Source organism: Theropithecus gelada, chromosome 9 (assembly GCF_003255815.1).
Source record: "Theropithecus gelada isolate Dixy chromosome 9, Tgel_1.0, whole genome shotgun sequence".
Lineage (NCBI taxonomy): Eukaryota > Metazoa > Chordata > Mammalia > Primates > Cercopithecidae > Theropithecus > Theropithecus gelada.
Window position 1 is genome coordinate 7,215,373 of NC_037677.1, and position 19,133 is coordinate 7,234,505.

Below are 19,133 nucleotides of genomic sequence, written 5' to 3' on the forward strand. Positions count from 1 at the left end.
TAGAACTGAAGGACTCGAGCTGGAGGCACGACTGCTGGCATGGCTCTGGAATGTTGGCACAGCCCTGGAGTGAAACTCAATAGAACCCAGCATGGCCCTGGGACATCAGCATAGCCCTGGAATGAAAGCATGGCCCTAGAACACCTGCATGGCCCTGGAACAGAGGCATGACCCGAGACTATCTGTATAGCTGTGGAACGAAGGCATGGCTCTAGAACATCAGCGTGGCACTGGAACATCTGCTTGGCCCTGGAATGGAGGCATGGTGACCCTGGAATGGAGGCATGGTGGCCCTGGAATGAAAGCATGGCCCCAGAACATCAGCATGGCCCTAGAACATCTGCTTGGCCCTGGAATGGAGGCATGGTGACCCTGGAATGGAGGCATGGTAGCCCTGGAATGGAAGCATGGTAGCCCTGGAACGGAGGTATGGCCCTGGGACATCAGCATGGCCCTGGAATGGAGGCATGGTGGCCCTGGAATGAAAGCATGGCCCTAGAACATCAACATGGCCCTGGGACATCAGCATGGCCCTGGAACATCTGCTTGGCCCTAGAATGGAGGCACGGTGGCCCTGGAATGGAAGCATGGTGACCCTGGAATGGAGGCATGGTGACCCTGGAATGGAGGCATGGTGACCCTGGAATGGAGGCATGGCCCCAGAACATCCGCATGGCCCTGGGACACCAGCATGGCCCTGGAACATCTGCTTGGCCCTGGAATGGAGGTATGCCCTGAAACACAGAGCCACGAGAGGAGACTTAATAAGAAGCAGCAGGGAAGTCAGAGGCTTGTATAGGAGGCCAGAGCTGGGAGCACAGTGGGAGAAGCTCACCAGTCCAACAAACTAGAGGACAGTCAGCGGCACGATGAAGAGTGAACAGATGGAGGTGGAGGGGGAATAAAGGGAAGTCAACAAGGAAGGGTCAAGCCTGGAGCAGCCAGATGTCCTACAGGCTGAGCTGTGCCCACGGGGGCTTGTCTGTGTAAAGGTGACATGGGGCTTCCCTTGCAAGTGACACCCGAGGATCATTCAGGACGTTCCAGGGTCCACCCAGAGCAGGAACGGGGCTGGATGGGAGCTGAGCCCTCCACGCACCCAAGGCCACGATCATCTGAGCTGCATCTGGAGGAGGCCAGGGCCAGGATCCTTACAAGGGGAAGTGGGGTACCAAGGGAGGGAGGGGCCAGATGAGTTGGAGGTTCTGACAATTTCGGAAGTGAAGGAGTTAACACGGAGGCAAAAATGAGCCACGAGGCCATGGAAACACACAGCACCAACTCCCCCTCGAATTCCACTCAGAATCAAACACATGCTTGACTTAAATTACATATGTTGCTGGGTTGAGAAGCAGGAGAAAATAAATTCATTTATGACTAGCGCTAAAAAGGAAAACCTTCTAGTCACTGCTTCGTGCTTACAGTTTTCATGTAGTGCAGAAAAACCCAAATAGCATCTGATGCAATTTACATAACTTTACATAATCTCATGGTTACCATTCGGCAAAGAACTTCCAGACCGCATCTCTTCCATGTATTTGCCGCCAAAAAAGACAAATTGGAAAATATTCTGGACAGCAGCTTTCTACCCTACTCTTAAAAATCACCAAGAAACCAACCCTACAACGTTTCTCAGTGATAGTCAGTCTGACCACTCTAATCTAAAGTCTTAATGATATCATCAAATCAATAAAATATTTACAGACCCCCTGCTATTTTCAAAGCAAGGATTTCAGAACTGGCCAGAATCCTCTTAGCTTAAAATCTACTTCCAACTGCCTGATCGGGGAACAGACACACTTTCTTCAACTATGAAATAAAAATAATACCAGCCACTTCATAAGGATGTTCTGAGGACTGACAGGATTAAATGTCATTACCCGGTACCACAGGAGGCGCACACAAAAATATCTTCTAATTGGAGAGCTATGACACAAACAGAATGAAATTCGTGATTCATTCATTCACTGTCCAAGATGATGAAAGACAGTGTATGGGGCCAGGCACGGTGGCTCATGCCTGTAACCCCAGCACTCTGGGAGGCTGATGTAGGCAGATTGTTTGAGTTCAAGACTGGCCTGGGCAACACACGAAGACCCCCATCTCTACAAAAATACAAAATTAGCCAGGCATGGTGGTGCGTGCCTGTAGTTCCAGCTACTCAGGAGGCTGAGGTAGAAGGATAGCTTGACCCCGGGAGGCAGAGGTTGCAGTGAGCCAAAATCACGCCACTGTGCTCCAGACTGGGTGACAGAGTGAGACCTTGCCTCAAAAAAATTAAAATAAAAAATAAAAAAAGAGAGTATGTGGCATATTGTGAGTAGCGAAAAACAAATACAAACACCGAATAGGGATTTCTGGGGAAAAAAAAAAACTATTCATTTTTTACTCATACACAAAGTTATTTACCATTACCTATATGAAGGGTTTTGATTCATAGGAGGACTCTTTTATGATACGATGTGCAAATGACAGAAATTAAAATTAAATACTGTTTGCACCAACAGTTACAAACACACACATACCTACTGTCTCTGTCACACACATCTACAGGCCAAGCCCATCCTGGTCTACACCATGATGAATGTGTTCACAGACTCTCTACTTGATCAGATAGAATTCAAAACCATGGGAAATGTTGTAGAAGGTCTATTCGGTGCCTTCGGAGAAAGGGTTACTTTGTTTCCTCTCTGAATATTCCTTCTTTCACACACCATCATCAAAAATGGCTTTTTGACAATACTAGCTCATTTTTTAAAATATTTATTTAAAAAGTTTAGAATATTTAAATATTTTTAAATAAAGTATCTATGACTTTTGGTTTATTTACAGACATACTTGTCAAATAATCCTACCCTTTCTTATGCCAATGTGTTCTGCTCTCTTTATACTGAGCTATCTAATATTTAATGAGGGTCTCTCTGCTTGCCTCAACCCTGGGTGCCCAGTTAGGATTCATTTTGCTCTTTGAGTTTTTAGCATATGTACTAAATTTTCTTATCGATAAACAAGTGAAACTCCAGTTACAATGTCAGATAGCCAAAGAAAACGATGTGATTAAGTTCCCTTAATATTACTAAAATGTCATTGACATTATAAAATGTAAATTTTAAAAATGGTCAGTCTCATGAAAACATAGCCTAATTCTACTTCTCGGAGTCCACAGTTGAGCCATGTCGCAGCCGGTTAAGTCCTGCTGTCTGGTCACTTTCCTGTGCCATGTGCCACCTGCCAGCATCTTGTCCTCTACAATCAACTATAGTAAAAATGGCAATTCCCAAAAACAGTCCTAAAACCAGGCTTTAAAACTTGGCAGGAGCTGCCCACATAAACATAAGGCCATCTTCACACTTTCTCCTCACACTTCATGAATAAACATTCCTTTATTCAAATGAGTTGTATATTAACTAACTCCACTAATTTTGATTTAAGTTTGAATGGTAAATTGAGTCATTCTGGCAAGGTTGCAGAGTACGCAATTCAAATGACAGAAATTTTAATAACAGGGAAAATAAAAATTAGTGGCATGACTCCTAAGGCACTATAATTCCAATACTTTTATTGCAACGGTAGAAAGCACTCATAAATACATCTCCATTTACAAGCCAAGGGGTGTTATTTGGAGCCGCATCATCCCACATACTTACCTGCAATCTTCCACAAGCATCCTTTTCAGGGCTCGGCAGGCATCGACTAAATCTCCAAAGCTTCCCAGTCCCACACATTAAGAGGTAATGTCGCTGCTTTTCAAAAAATAACAATGAAGTCGTCACTGGATTAAATGATTTCCATATATTCTCACCATAAACAATAATGATTTGGCAGCTGCCCTTTGTGAGCATCGTGTGTGCTTATGAATAAATCAAGTCTTATGGATTTACTAAACCAAAACGTTTTACATTTTGCTCCACTAATAAGGGCCATAATCCTCCGTAGCACTGAGTGACGCTTTAATGTAGTATGTTCCTTAATACTTTTAATATGAAAGATTAGCCCCAATTAGCTCACAAGCAGGAACACTGCTCCCTGAATGGCCAATTGGCCATGGAGCCTGGGTCTCTAAACGCGAGTTTATTAATGGAGCTCTGCCTGCTGATGGGAATCCCCCGGTGATGACATCTCCTGGAGCTGCCGCCATGCTGTTTCTCCTTCCTTGGACCATTTCACAGACTAATGAAGGCTTGCATTAATTCACAGCTTATATTAATTTAAAATAGCAATGCAGGAAAACATGGGACTGCACAGGGTCCTAGGTGCTCTGTAAAACTATCATCTAAGATAATAAAAACCACTGTTTTTCAATGCAGTGACTCCAGGTACTAGAAAACTACTTTGGAGAATCCCAAAGTGTCCTCGAAGATCTGGAGCTCTGCAACCTCCGTCTGACAAAGAAAGGTATTCTCTCCCTTCTCCCATGAAACAAGGACAAAATTCGCAAACACTCCCAGGCTGTTATCCACAACCAACTGACTTGACTCAGCTTCTGCTGATTACTCAGCTAAGGACTAATGACTCTCAGTTCTCTGGTTCCAATGGGGAACTCGGGCCTACAATTCTTTGTGGGGGAAAATTCTACCCAGGCACACGCCGTAACTTGCTGACCTAATGACCGTGTCTCCCAATCTGTTAAACTGTCCTCACCTCCAACAGTAATTCAGAAACTTCATGTCCATGCTTTGGACAGATTCCTAGGCTAGACGTCCATGGATCTTAACTCCAAAAAAAAACTCCATTCCTCGTGCATTATATAGGAAAACTAGCACCCAAACCCTCCTTCCTTTCTTCCTTCACAAGGATCACAAACCCAGGCATTTCCGACTGGAAAGCTCTTTAGAGATTCTATACCACAACCTCCTTGATATGGTTTGGCTGTGTCCCCACCCAAATCTCATCTTGATTTGCAGCTCCCATAATCCCCACATGTTACGGGAGGGACCCAGTGGTAGGTAACAGAATCATAGGAGCAGGTTTTCCTGTGCTACTCTCATGATAGTGAATAAGTCTCACGAGATCTGATGGTTTTATACAGGGAAGTTCCCCTGTACAAGCCCTCTTGCCTGCCACCATGTAAGACGTGCCTTTGCTCCTCATTTCTAATTTGCCTTCTACCATGACTGTGAGGCCTCCCCAGCCATGTGGAACTGTGAATCCATTAAACTTCTTTTTCTTTTTTTTTTTAGATGGAGTCTCGCCCTGTCGCCCAGGCTGGAGTGCAGCAGCGCAATCTCAGCTCACTGCAACCTTTGCCTCCCAGGTTCGAAAGATTCTCCTGCCTCAGCCTCCTGAGTAGCTGGAATTACAGGCACACACCACCATGCCCAGCTAATTTTTGTATTTTTCGTAGAGACGGAATTCCACCATGTTGGCCAGGCTTGTCTCGAACACCTGACCTCGCGATCCGCCTGCCTTGGCCTCCCAAAGTGCTGGGATTACAGGCGTGAGCCACCGCGCCCTGCTTAAACCTCTTTTTCTTTATAAATTACCAGTCTCAGCTATGTCTTTATCAGCAGTGTGAGAACAGACTAAAACACCCCTCCCGAAAAGATGAGAACCCCAAGAAGGGGACTCACCCATGGAGCTAAGTTAATGGCAAAGGCGAGATAGGAACTCAGATCTTGGGTTGCAACCACGGGCCCCTTCCCTTTCTACCACTCTGACTCCTGGAATCAGTAAGAAAATCTCCCTCTCACCAAGAAGCCTCCCAAACAGAAACATTATGCACCCCGGATTGCTATAACTCCTGTTGATATTCTGCAGTGCCTTTCAAGTTTAACCACAGCAAAGATCGACCAGGTACAGTTGCAGAATTTACAATGGTATCAGCTCTCTAAGACAGAAAAAAAAAACACAAGAACAAGAATCCTTGTTCAAAAAATAGATTCTACTATTCCCTCCGGAACAACTGCCGCCTCTGGCTACAAAGCAATAATTATTCTGTCCTACAGCAATCAATAAAACCTCTTGCCCCATGAACCTGCTATTTCCTGACTCTGCTCTCCATACTAAAGATCTCCAAGTCATATTGATTATTCACTAAATTTTTTTGAGTTCTTTAAAAAAATCACTGAAGAATTCCTCAAATTAGCATAAGTTGTTAACAACTGAATAGACTTTAAATATCTCCATCACATTCACGGTTTCCCTTTTTCCAGGGTTTTCTCATTTTTCTTTTTGAACTTGTCATTTTAAGTGTGGCTGTGTCTTGTCTAATAGCACAAAGTCAGTAGGATACAAATTTGATGGTGTTTCCAAGAATGTGACTGCTGTCACATTTGTCTTCTGAGGGAGAAGGAAGAATTGATTAATAAAGTCTGCCCTCTTTCTCAAGCAACAGCATACATTTTTACCAAATGAACCCATTAGCTCTTAGAGTATTCAGATTCAAGACCCCAGAACTTGTCTCTAAAACCGTTCACTAGAGAAGCTATTACAAAGTGAAATCATCTTACATCCTTTCCAAGGGCCTTTCAAGACTCAAGTGTCAAACTTGAAGAGTGAGTCATGAATGTGATGGTAAAACCGTCGGCAACAAGGATGGGGCCTGAGGCTCCCACCCACTCTATGTGCCCCCTCTGTGTGCCCTTCTCTTGGTGCCCCCAAGCATGTACCTGGCCCCCAGCATGAATGCACCCCCCCGAGTGTGCGGTGGCATAAACGTGTGGCACCTGCGTGCAGAGTTGGGGATGGGGGAAGGTCTCTAAATCTCTAACTAGACCTGGTATTTCCTCAATATTCCATTAGTACAATTCATCCATCAAGGCTGATTTATTTCACGACGGATCAGAAATCACAGGTAAATTAATCAAACGTCACACCACAGCTTCTCACCTCAGTGGCGGTTTTAATTCAAAGGCAGATCTAACAGTGTCACTCAGGACCCGTTTAGGCTGGGTCTGGGGCTGAGTGAATCAGACATGACCAAAAGCATGAGCATGCACTGTGCCTCCCAGGGTGTGCCTCCTGACCCTACAATTTGCTTACGCAGAGCTGGAGTGGGAACTAAAAATAAAACCTGACTTAGTAACAGCCATTCTCCAGCACTCACCTGAATAGAGAGGCCGGAAATCCAGGCTCGCACGTCCAGAGAGAAGGTGCACACGGCTCTACTGGCAGCTCAGGGAGGAAAGGTGAAGGAGAGCGCACATGCTTCCGACCTTCATAACAACGACTGTTCTTTTCCTTGCTATTTCAGTCTACCATGTGAGCAGCACTTTCACCTTCTTCAGTACATCACTCAATTACTCAGTGAACCTTTACTGAGAATTCCTCAAGCACAGGCAGCACGTGCTAGAGCTGCTGTACACAGATGAGCGGGTTCGCACCATGCAGCTTACAGTCTTAAGGTGATAAAGTGTACTCCGTTCAAAGAACCACACAAGTGGAAGTACAGCTGCATCTAAATGTCCACCCACTGATGAAACGAGGACAAAATGTGATCGATCCATGCCAGAGAATATGATTCAGCCTTAAAAAGGAAGGAAATTCAGACACGAGCTACCATGGGGATGAGCCCTGAGGACACTATGCTTAGGAGAATAAGCCAAACACAAAAGGTGACACAGCATAGGCTTCCATGCATGTAAAATGCCCAGAATAGGAATATCTACAGAAACAGAAAGCACATTAGTGATTGCCAGGGGTTTTCTGGGGAGGGGGAGAATGGGGAGTGACTTTGGAGGGGATAAAAAACATTCTGGAATTAGATAGTAATAATGGTTGCATGACCTTGTGAAACAATCACTGAACTGTACACTTTAAAGTGGTGAATTTTATGGCATGTAAATTAGATACTGAAAAACAAAAAAGAAAAGACAGTACAACTGCAACCGTGATGCACACTGAAGGTGCAGGCAGATAGGGTATGACCTGGCCTGTGAGCACGGACAGTGTCAACCTTGGTGCAGGAGGAAGAGGGAGCTATGCTGACAGCTGGAGGAGGAGGAGGACGCAGAAAGGAAGGAGGTTCTCGGCATAGGAAAGAGCGGGGGCAAAGACCCAATGCAGGAAGGAAAGAAAGAACAACCTTTTTCTCTTTCTTCAGAGACAATAAAGAGTCAAAATATCAGCTAACGCCATGGCAGTGGGTTCGATCCTGACAAACGTCGCATAAATGCAACTCTTAACTTCAGCCATTTTATGACCCCCTTCTTAGCAGACTATCAATTACACATAACAAAGGGTAGTTAAAAACCACAGGATTATTGGGTTAAAAAACCCAATAATCAGAAAAACAATATATCATAACCAAAAAAAAAATAATAAAGCTCCAATACTGCGAAAGGCTAAGTAAGGCAGCTGCTAATACCACGGACAGAATGAACCTGGGGATTTCACCTCTCCAAGTTTACACGTCACTTCAAGATGAAAACAGGCAGCTAGCTACGAAGAGGACACCACACACATTTGCAAGGTGGCATCAAGAGCCTGCAAGTATCACTGCTGCCATTATCATACAATAAAACAGAGAGTGGTGTGTTGAGATTCACGTACTTGGCTGTCCTCAGTTTTCTCACTTACGGGATCAGACGAATTCCTTCGATGCATTTATCATGTCCAGCCCATTCTTTTCCAGCAGGCTCTCTCCCCCTCAGCACTGCTGGCAGGCTGAGCCTGGTAATTATTAGTTATGGGGCTGTCTGTGCACTGTGGGGGTTTAGCATCATCGCTGGCCTCTCCCCACTAAATGGTAGTAGCAACTCCCATAACCCTGACCAAAAATGCCTCCAGACATTGCCAGGTGTCCTCTGGGGGATAAAACTGCCCCCATAGAGAACAGTGGCTTTATAGCAACTAAACTGATCATATCTATATGGGTTTTGACCATTCCCTTGAGACCAATGTCATTTCTCTCATCTGTGTGGTTTTCTGAAAGCTTGACACCCTGATAGCCTCCCAACAAGACAGATGAAAAGTGATTAGAGAAGCCTGCTTAAGACGCTCCATGTTACTGTTCAAAATGTCGACTTGCTAAAGCAGAAGAAAAGCAACATGGCCAAAGACTCAATTCCTGATGTCCTTTCAGCCTTCCTTTCTTACCCTCCAAAAGTAATTTAAGGATTAGGCACACTTTCAGTTCCTAAAAGCCAAGGCTGGCTCCATTGTCAGCACCAGCTCTGACATCCGAACATGCACCCATCTCCCTCCAGCTAAGGAAGCCCGAGAAACAACTCCGAAAGAACTGTGAGACCTTTGCACTAAGACCGTTAAGGATTCTAGGCAAGGTTCTCTCTGCTCCTTGCAAACTACAGGCATCGTGAAGGATGGTGGCTTGTAAATCGAAGCCTTTGAAACGGGGGCTCACCGTCCGGGGGCATCAACACCTTGTTGTTCTGCGTGCACCACCCCACGGGGTGCAAATCCGCTATGACTACGTCACACCAGAAGTCGGCCCTGCGGTCCTCCCCGTAACCGCAGTAGCGCAGAAGCAGCAGCTGCCCACACGTGGTAATGATCGTGGCCACCCAGTACGTGTCCGGGTTGTTCTTATTGGCCACTTCCAATTTCATTCCTGGCTGGAAGTTGCTCTGAATGCTGATTTCAACCTTAAGGAATCAGAAATAGAGAAAACCCATTACTACCCTAGACACATACATCCAGAAGATGGCAAAAACCACTAAAACCATGGCAGTACAAACAATACTCCTGGTGCTCTAAAACGAGCATATATTTATCTAAGTAATATACTATGGAAGCCACAAATGTAATGCTAAACTTTACATCTGCAGCCAGCCACTTTAAGAAAAAAAAGGAATAAATTTAATTCTAATATTTTAACCCAATATATCCAAAATATTATCACCTCGACATGTAATCAATATAAAAAACATTAATGAAATGACCAACTTTCTTCTTTTTAAATAAAGCCTCCAAAACCCAGTGTGTATTCTACACTCAGAGCACATCTGAATGTAGACTACCTACTTTTCACAGGCTCACAAGGACCACATGATAGTGGCTATTCCATGAACAACACGGCCCTAGAAAATGGATTTTTTTTTTCTTTTTTTTTTGAGACGGAGTCTCACTCTGTCACCCAGGCTGGAGTGCAGTGGACAGATCTCAGCTCACTGCAAGCTCCGCCTCCCGGGTTTACGCCATTCTCCTGCCTCAGCCTCCCGAGTAGCTGGGACTACAGGCGCCTGCCACCACGCCCGGCTAGTTTTTTGTATTTTTTTTAGTAGAGACGGGATTTCACCGTGTTAGCCAGGATGGTCTCGATCTCCTGACCTCGTGATCCGCCCGTCTCGGCTTCCCAAAGTGCTGGGATTACAGGCGTGAGCCACCGTGCCCGGCCTGGATTTGTTTTTTAATTAAGGGTTACAGTCTATTGATATCTACCAGCCCTCACTCCCAGAAAAAGCTTTCCAGCCTGGTGGGTCTTAACACTGCAAAGCTGACATATCCGCTGTCCATAAGTGGCCACTGCTTAAAGGAGATGACAGAATTATCAATCACACTTATGTGGGTCTGAGGCTACTCTTCCTTTAAACCTGGCATACAGACCTGGGAGCTTCTGCATCCTGAAGGACAACCTCCAGCTCCGCCCCCCAGGACACTATCCTGTGATTAAAAGGGAGGTGGGAGGATTGACTGAATCAAGGAAAATGGGAGTGACTCCATACAGAAAGAAATTGATAACTTCTCAGTACAGAAAGGAAGGAAAAAGTTGTGATCAATGTTTCTTTCCTAACCTGCCTAAGGCAACTGCCAAATCATCTCAGCATCTTAAGATGTAAATGTTACAATGGCTTTTGCGGGACCATAACCACATTGTATGCTTGAAAGCTTTGCTATGTTTTAATATTTAGCTCTTGGTTTCACTACACAGCCACAATCACATTCAAAATAAACAAGTAAACATAGCATAAAGAGTATAAAGAGAAATGGAAACACGATCTACCTTTTCAGGGTCACAGAAATTTAATAAAAATCTTAAATTCCTTTTGGAGAGAACGCTGCACCTCCAAAAAGAATACAATGTTATATTAAAAGAAGGAATCACATCGGGCACGGTGGTGCATGCCTATAATCTCAGCTACTTAAGAGGCTGGGGTAGGAGGAGTGCTTGAGCCCAGGAGTTCGAGGCCAACCTGGGCAACGTGGCGAGACCCGGCTCACAGAAAATAAATAAATAAAAATAAGGAATCACAAGTTCTGGCTTCCTCATTCAGCCAAGGAGCCAAAAGGAAGAACGGGTTAAGAAAAGTGCCCCAATTTGTTGAGGGAACTCAGGCTGAATCTTTGTCCTGCATGGACAAAGTGAAAAATGTTTCTCAGTTAAATCTCCGTTTCTATTTGTATTAAAACAACAATTAAAGACTAAACTTCCAGGACCCAACTTCTTAGGACCCAGGTGAGTTAGTCTTTTTTTCCCTACTAATGATATTACATATTGCCAATATCTTACACCAAAGCAAAAACCTGATAAAAACTCACTTTTTAAAAATTTTCTGGGACTTGCCCAGTACTGGGCATGCTTTTTGCATTATTCAAAGAAATATTATTAATGAGAATGTTTTTTTTTTTTGGTTGGATCCAAATGTTTTCATCATATTTATGGTTAGTTCCTCTAATCTGACTCATCTGCCAATAAATGGCTGGAAATTTTTTATGAGCTTTTTCAAAATCAAAATATTAATTGAAGCTGAAAACATAAAGCCATTACACCTACTAAGAATACATTATACCTACTGGTTTAGTTTTCTGGCTCTTTACTTACTCAAGCTGACCTTACCTGTGGTCTATATTCCCTGGAGCTATCTGGGAAAACCAAGCTAACTTCCAAGTCTCCTCCTTCTTCCTAAAAAATCTTGGCTGAATTCCCTCTTTCCTTTTTGTTTGAGACAGGGTTTCACTCTGTCACCCAGGCTGGAGTGCAGTGGCGCAACCTTGGCTCACTGCAATCTCCACCTCCTGGGCCCAAGAGACCCTCCCACCTCAGCCCCCCAAGTAGCTGGGACTACAGGCGTGTGCCACCACACCCAGCTAATTTTTATATTTTTTGTAGGGATGGGATTTTGCCTGTTTATGGCCCAGGCTGGTCTCAAATTCCTCAACTCAAATGATCTGCCAGCCTCAGCCTCAGGCTCCCAAAGTGCTGGGATTACAGGTGTGAGCCACCATGCCTGGCCACGAATTTCCCTGTTTCCACTGCCCTTCTTCCATTGGGTTCTCTGGCTTCTGCCTATAGGTTCCTTCCCGTCCCACTTTCTAAACACAGAGGACGCAAGCTGCTTTACATACGTGTTTGAATGATGTGTGGGGAGCGGCACTTGCTCCGGTCTCTTCCAAATATTCTCCCCAGTTAAAGCCAGTTTCCTCCAAGCTTGAGCCTTCTTCTGTTGAAAAACAAAAGAGCAGAATATCAACACTGGAGTGGAGGACAGAAAGGTGCTGGTCTGCAACTGAGACCAGAAAATCCTTCATGCAAGACACAAGCTAATTCCACAGTTTAGAAGGATATTGTGGAATTTTTTGCAAAGCTTTAGTCTGCTGATTTTAGAGGTGTTGACTAAAGAAAGGAAAACATGGGACATTCTGCTTTGACATTGCACTCATGAAATCAAGAGTAACACTGGGTTCTCTGGGGTAAATAACATGAGACGTGTTCCAATGCATATTTGCTACATGTTCGTGTATTAGCTCGAAATTAGCTGCAGTAGACACCCCAGTCTGCAGGGAGGTTGGAGGACAATACAAAGGAACCCATCGTGCACTGACTAAGGGCTGTGATGTAGGCTATGACGTATATGGAGAACGGCACTAATTGTTATAAAGATAAAGCACTGACTCTGGCATCATTTTAAGGGGAAAAAGAGCAAATGAGGCCCAAAAGAATTGCTCGAGTGTGTGGGCCCATCCAGCCAGTCAACAAGACAAACCAACCAGCTGCCCCACACCCCTGATGCCTGGCCAGTCCAGGGCTCCCAACTCCTGCCTACTGCTGGGACAGAGCTGCTGGGGCCTGACACTCTGGAGAAACCAACAGAGCGTGTGTTTCTCCAATCACAAGGAATAAAGAGAAATACAATCAAATGCACAACATGGCTCTCAAAATCATAACTATTTGTGGGTTTTCTTTGTTTGTTTTTTGTTTTGTCTTTTTGAGAGACAGAATCTTGCCCTGTCACCTAGGCTGGAGTGCAGTGGTGCAATCTCGGCTTACTATAACCTCCACCTCCTGGGTTCAAGCAATTCTCCTGCCTCAGCTTCCCAAGTAGCTGGGACTAAAGGCATGCACCACTACACCCAACTAATTTTTGTATGTTTTAGTAGAGGTAGGGTTTCACTACATGTTAGCCAGGCTGGACTCGAACTCCTGACCTCAGGTGATCCACCTGCCTCGGCCTCCCAAAGTGGTGGGATTACAGACATGAGCCACCACACCTGGCCAAAATCATAACTATTTGAATTTCACAAACCCACACACCCAGCTTGAAGGAAATCAAGCAATTCCCCAAACATTTAAGGCTACATATAAGATAAAACTTGTATAGTCAAAAAGCATCAAATAACACATTTTAACACACACAGAGCATAAATGTGACTGCATCATTTTAAATAGAAATAATAAGCCATAAACATTATTTGAACCAATTGGCAAGGTCATAAGAACATACAACAGAAAAGAGCTGTCCAAAATGCACACAAGAGTTTCAAAAGTTTAGATTATCTTCCTGCAATAATGTCCAATGGATGCTGATGTCCGACCCCTTTATCCTCTAGAAACAAAAGCCTATGTCAACGGCCAAGAGTAAATACTGCTTTCCATCTTGTGGCTTGTGCAAAACGGATATCCAATCCTATCAGATGGGCCAGGGAAAATGGGGTCAAATAAGAATGCCTTCTTTTAGAGACTATCACTACTTTTTGTCTACTTGAAATGTTTATTTTTTATATATTTATGTATGTATGTATGTATGTATGTATTTGTTTATTTATTGAGATGGAGTCTTGCTCTGTCATCCAGGCTGGAGTGCAGTGGCACGATCTCAGCTCACTGCAACCTCCGCCCCCAGGTTCAAGAGATTCTCCTACCTCAGCCTCCCAAGTAGCTGGAATTACAGGCTTGCGCCACCACACTCAGCTAATTTTTGTAGTTTTAGTAGAGATGGGGTTTCACCATCTTGAGCTGACTGGTCTCGAATTCCCGACCTCAGGTGATCCTTCCTCCTCAGCCTCCCAAAGTGCTGGGATTACAGGCGTGAGCCACCGTGCCTGGCCTTCTTGAAATTTTTAAAGTATAAGTAGGAAAAGTAAGTCTCTCTTAATACTTTGTGTACTCTTAGAAATTGAGGGAAGAGGATCATTTTTGTAAAGTCAGGAGAGGCTGAATTGAAAGGCTATTTTAAATTTTGCCTTCTAAGCCCAAGTTGCGTAGAATGGCCTCCTCAACTTTTGCTTCAATAAAGTGACTTGTAAGTCAAACATTCAAAAAAGAAAAAGGAAAAGCCACCAGGAGAGAAAATCTTTTCTTGGTGGCGCTCTAACATTCGGTCCCACCCAGGGATTGAAGCCCCTCAGGCAGAAATGTGCTTCCTGTAAAAAAAAAAAAACAAAAACAAAGTCAACGGGTCCTACAGCCTCCAGTGAAGACTGGATGACACCAAGAAGCTTAGAGCTTCACACAGTGAAATGAACGAGAGAGAAAGCAGTCATCTTCCGGAAAACACTTCAGAGTGGCATCTGGTGGCTCTGCTGACAATCCTCTCCCTCCGAACGGCACTGGGCACCTCTTACCGAATTAGATTTCCGATGCACTAGTCAGACGCTCAGCACTAGTGATCTGCCCCAACGTCCTGATGCAGTATCTAAGGACAGCAAGCCTGCTGCAGACACAGTCCAGAGCTTCTTTCCATCCTCCTTGTCTGGGCTCAGCTTGAACCAGACCCTCCTGCAGCTCCTGCCTGCCCTAGCCTGTGTCAGCAACTTCCAGATCTACAAAGCAGCCACCACCCTCCTGGGAACATCCTAAGAGCTGTGCTGTGTTCGAGTGTCACCTCTCTGCTACAAGGCTTGCTATGGTTTGAATGTGCTCTGTCCCCACCAAAAGTCATGTTGCAATCTGATTCCCAATGTGGCAGTGCTGGGAGCTGAGGTCTAGCAGGGAGTGTCTGGGTCCTGGGGGCAGATCCCTCATGAATAGGTTAATGCCCTCCCTCAGGGGTGAGTTCTGGCTCTCCAAGGAATGGATGAGTTCCCTCAAGAGTGGGTGTTAAGAGCCTGGCTTCCTTGGTTTCTCTCTTGCTTCCTCTTTCCATGTGATCTCTCTGTACACACCTGCTCCCCCTTCCTCTTTCTGCCAAGAGCAGAAACAGCCTGAGGCCCTCACCAGATGCAGCTGCCTGTCTTAGACCTGGCAGCCACCAGAATCGGGAGTTGAATAAACCTTTTCTTCATAAATTATACAGACTCAGATATTCTGTTATAGGAACGCAAAACAGACTGAAACAGTGGTTTACAGGTATCTCCTCACAATCCTCCCAAGAATCATAATGGATGCATACTCACAGGGGCAATCTTGAGAGCTCAGAAAGGACAGGGAATCACCCTGAGTCACTGTTGTCCAGCCTCAGGGTCAGGAGTCCAAAGCTGGAGCTCTTATGAAGTACTTTCCCCCTCCTTCTCCCACCTGTGTCATGCACCAGAAACCACCACCACCACCATTCATGTCTTCTGCAGAATCCTAGGGAGGTTTTAAAGTGATGAGTCTGTCTCTCCATGTTGGTGAACCCTGAAACAGTCTACAGCCAAAAAAGCAGGAAAAGAGAAGAAACAGGAAGCCATGGCCACCTGCGGAGAAAAGAGTGGACTGAGCTCCCAGAATGTGTGTGAGGAAGAAGAGAACCTGGGAAGAGACATCAGCATGAAACTCAGTCCTGGGCCAAATGAGGCACGAGGTTCTGCATAGGACTCCGAGAATGATGGCTGCTGAAAAAGGGAACAAGTTGTCCTGGATGACTCGTTCCTGTGCATCAGAAACATGCAAATAGAGGCTGGGTGCAGTGGCTCACCCTGTAATCCCAGCACTTTGGGAGGGCGAGCCAGGTGGATCACTTGAGGTCAGGAGTTTGAGACCAGCCTGGCCAACATGGTGAAACCCCGTCTCTACTAAAAATACACCAATTAGCCAGGCGTAGTGGCGCACACTTATAATCTCAGCTACTCAGGAGGCTGGGGAAGGAGAATCACTTAAATCCAGCAGGCGGAAGCTGCAGTGAGCCAAGATTGTGCCACTGCACTCTAGCCTGGGTCACAGAATGAGACTCCATCTCAACAAAACAAAACAAAACAAAAGGAAACATGCACATTGAGGCAGAACCTCGGAAACTGCCTGCAGTCACCAGCACCTGGGATGAGAGGCTTTAGTGAACCCACCACGTTACCCACAAAGATTCGATGATTCTATCACTTCAGATCAGGGGAGACCAGAGCCTCCAATTCCAACCTCGACACTGAGACCACTGGTTGCAGTTCTTTATTCGCCACACAATCCTAATCTATGCTATTAGAATTTTACCAAAAGTTATGCTTCCATCCAATTTTAATTCATTACAACTACATTTCCCAATATAATGGGTTCTGCAGAATTCAGCGTACACGGTTTCATTCGGTCAAGATAACCAGGAGGTCAGAGGGTGCCACTGTGTCTCCCCTGCAGGAACCAGTAGAACAGTAAGCTCTGTCACTCTCTGCTGGTCTAAAGAAAACACTTAAAAAGGTAACCAAAGGTCAGACTCAGAATGGGATTTTACAAAATTCAAACCTTCATGCCCAGCACTGATGACTTGAACTGTGGATTATAACAAAGTCAAGCACAAAATGTAGGGTTATTCACAATACAGCCTTTTAAAATGTGTCACATCCAACCCTTCCCCAGGCCGATGTGCCCCAAGGAGCTGATTCTCCAAAGACATTTCAATGAGCCATAGAAAAACACACAAAATGTTTATGGGGAGAGGCCTCATAAAGCCAAAGCAAATATTTATAGCTGATTCATAAACCTCTTAAACCCATAAACATTTTATCAAGGAAATTCTGACAATCTCCCTCCACTGTAAATGACCCAGTGGGCGGTATTTCCCCATGATGTCATGAACACCGACTAGGAAAAACTACTAAGAAAATTTCACAATTTAAAAGGGAACAGGCATGTTCATTAGCAGCAATCCAGTTTTAGAAAACAGAAAGCTATTGATGAGGCAAGAATATTTCATAACAAACATAAAAAGAATACCTTACTATACCTTACTAGAAGCTGGAGTGTAAGTGACGTTAGAGTGAAAAATGGAATAAACAAACGGCCCATACATCTTCGTTTAAGTCATAAAATCTTGGGTTTGTACAATTTTACAATCTGAAACAAGGCTAAGTTTACAAGGCTGAATATTAAAGCCTGTGCCCACTACACCAATAAAGGAACTGGGAATTGGCAGATTCCGGGTGAATGCTTACTGAGCGCCTTCTTAGATGCTAGATACTTTCTTTCAATGTGGAAAGAGAAAGAAAGAAGACATGAAGTCTTTCTTCCTGTAAATACCGATAGTGATTTCATACTATCAGAAGATTTAGAAAATAGTTCCACGGTGAGTATATTCATCAGAAGCATCTGTGCAAACAACTCAGAAAGGAACCGTGGCCACCTGCCTGGAATCTGAGCTCACAATTGCAGAGCTACGCCACAGGCAGGGACAGTCCTCATGGCACAAAGGTCCTCCCGGCTCGTCCGACTACCCAATGGCCAGTATTCTAGAGGGAAAAAAAAAAAGCACAAAAAACAAAAAACATAAAAGTCACCTAGCCAGGGGAGGCCGCAACTATTGAAAGGAGGGTTAGGGAGAAAAGGGAGTACCATTGAATCACACAGGACCAGTTCCCAGCGTGAAGAGTGAGGCTTGAATTTTTCTGAGAAAACTGTTGACTCCTTTCCTTCCCAAACAGAAGAGCCAGTGAATACATTCCAAATGCCAAATGCCAAGAAGAAGAATCAAGCCCACATTTTCAGCGTCATTCTCTCTTCTGAGGCTCACTCTGTCTAAATGTGCAACACCGCTTTATCTACAGACTTCATCAGGAAATTTCATGTAGCAGGCCTATAAAAATAATGTCAAGGAATCTACTGAACACTATGTCAGCATATTGTTCTGCTTGCTTTTATCACAGCAACTGACGACACCTGGAATCCCAGCATTGGAATTTCAGCGCACTTCCTTCTTGGTGTCCGCTGGGGAGGCCGCAGATCCTGGGCTATTTGCTCTCCCTGGGCTTTTTCTAATCACATATTTGGTGTTCCCAGCAGAAGGAGTAATTTTATATTGTGCCTATTTCATTTACAGGACTTGGTGCCAGTTATTGATCTCAACTGTGATTTGAGCTTTGCTTAGAAAAAGGCCGCCCCACCCTGTAGTCCCAGCACTTTGGGAGGCCGAGGCAGGTGGATCACGAGGTCAGGAGATCGAGACCATCCTGGCTGACATGGTGAAATCCCTTCTCTACTTAAAGCACAAAAAATTAGCCAGGCGTGGTGGTGGGCGCCTGTAGTCCCAGCTACTCGGGAGGCTGAGGCAGGAGAATGGCGGGAACCCGGGAGGCAGAGCTTGCAGTGAGCAGAGATCACACCACTGCACTCCAGGCTGGGCGACAGAGCAAGACTCTGTCTCAAAAAAAAAAAAAGAAACTGGTATTGAGACTGAGGCCAGCTGAAGTCTTCCTTTCACAGGGGCATCATTGCAAGGAATCATAGCATCATAACATCTCGGGGTAGACAGTGGCAAAAAAACAAACATAAGAGAAAACACCTGGCCGGGCGCGGTGGCTCACACCTGTAATCCCAGCACTTTGGGAAGCTGAGGCGGGTGAATAATGAGGTCAGGAGATGGAGACCATCCTGGCCAACATGGTGAAACTCCGTCTCTACTAAAAATACAAAAATTAGCCAGGTGTGGTGGCACGTGCCTGTAATCCCAGCTACTTGGGAGGCTGAGGCAGGAGGGAACCAGGGAATCGGAGGTTGCAGTGAGCCGAGATCACACCATTGCACTCTAGCCTGGCAATAGAGAGAGACTCCGTCTCAAAAAAAAAAAAAAAAAAAAAAGAGAGAGAGCGAGAAAACACGCAAGCACATTCGATTTTCC

General features: G+C 44.9%; 1 protein-coding gene across 3 annotated transcripts in view; it reads right to left on the reverse strand.

Annotated features, from left to right (window-relative positions):
• Window positions 1–19,133, reverse strand: part of SFMBT2 (Scm like with four mbt domains 2) — a 255,402-nt gene that overhangs the window by 202,340 nt on the left and 33,929 nt on the right. For all 3 annotated transcript variants that reach the window (XM_025397759.1, XM_025397758.1, XM_025397757.1), the window contains exons 3-4: window positions 12,244–12,338; window positions 9,302–9,542 (exon numbers count right to left, since the gene is read on the reverse strand). In XM_025397759.1, coding sequence (XP_025253544.1) covers window positions 9,302–9,542; window positions 12,244–12,338 — 336 coding nt within the window. The remainder of the gene's footprint in view (window positions 1–9,301; window positions 9,543–12,243; window positions 12,339–19,133) is intronic.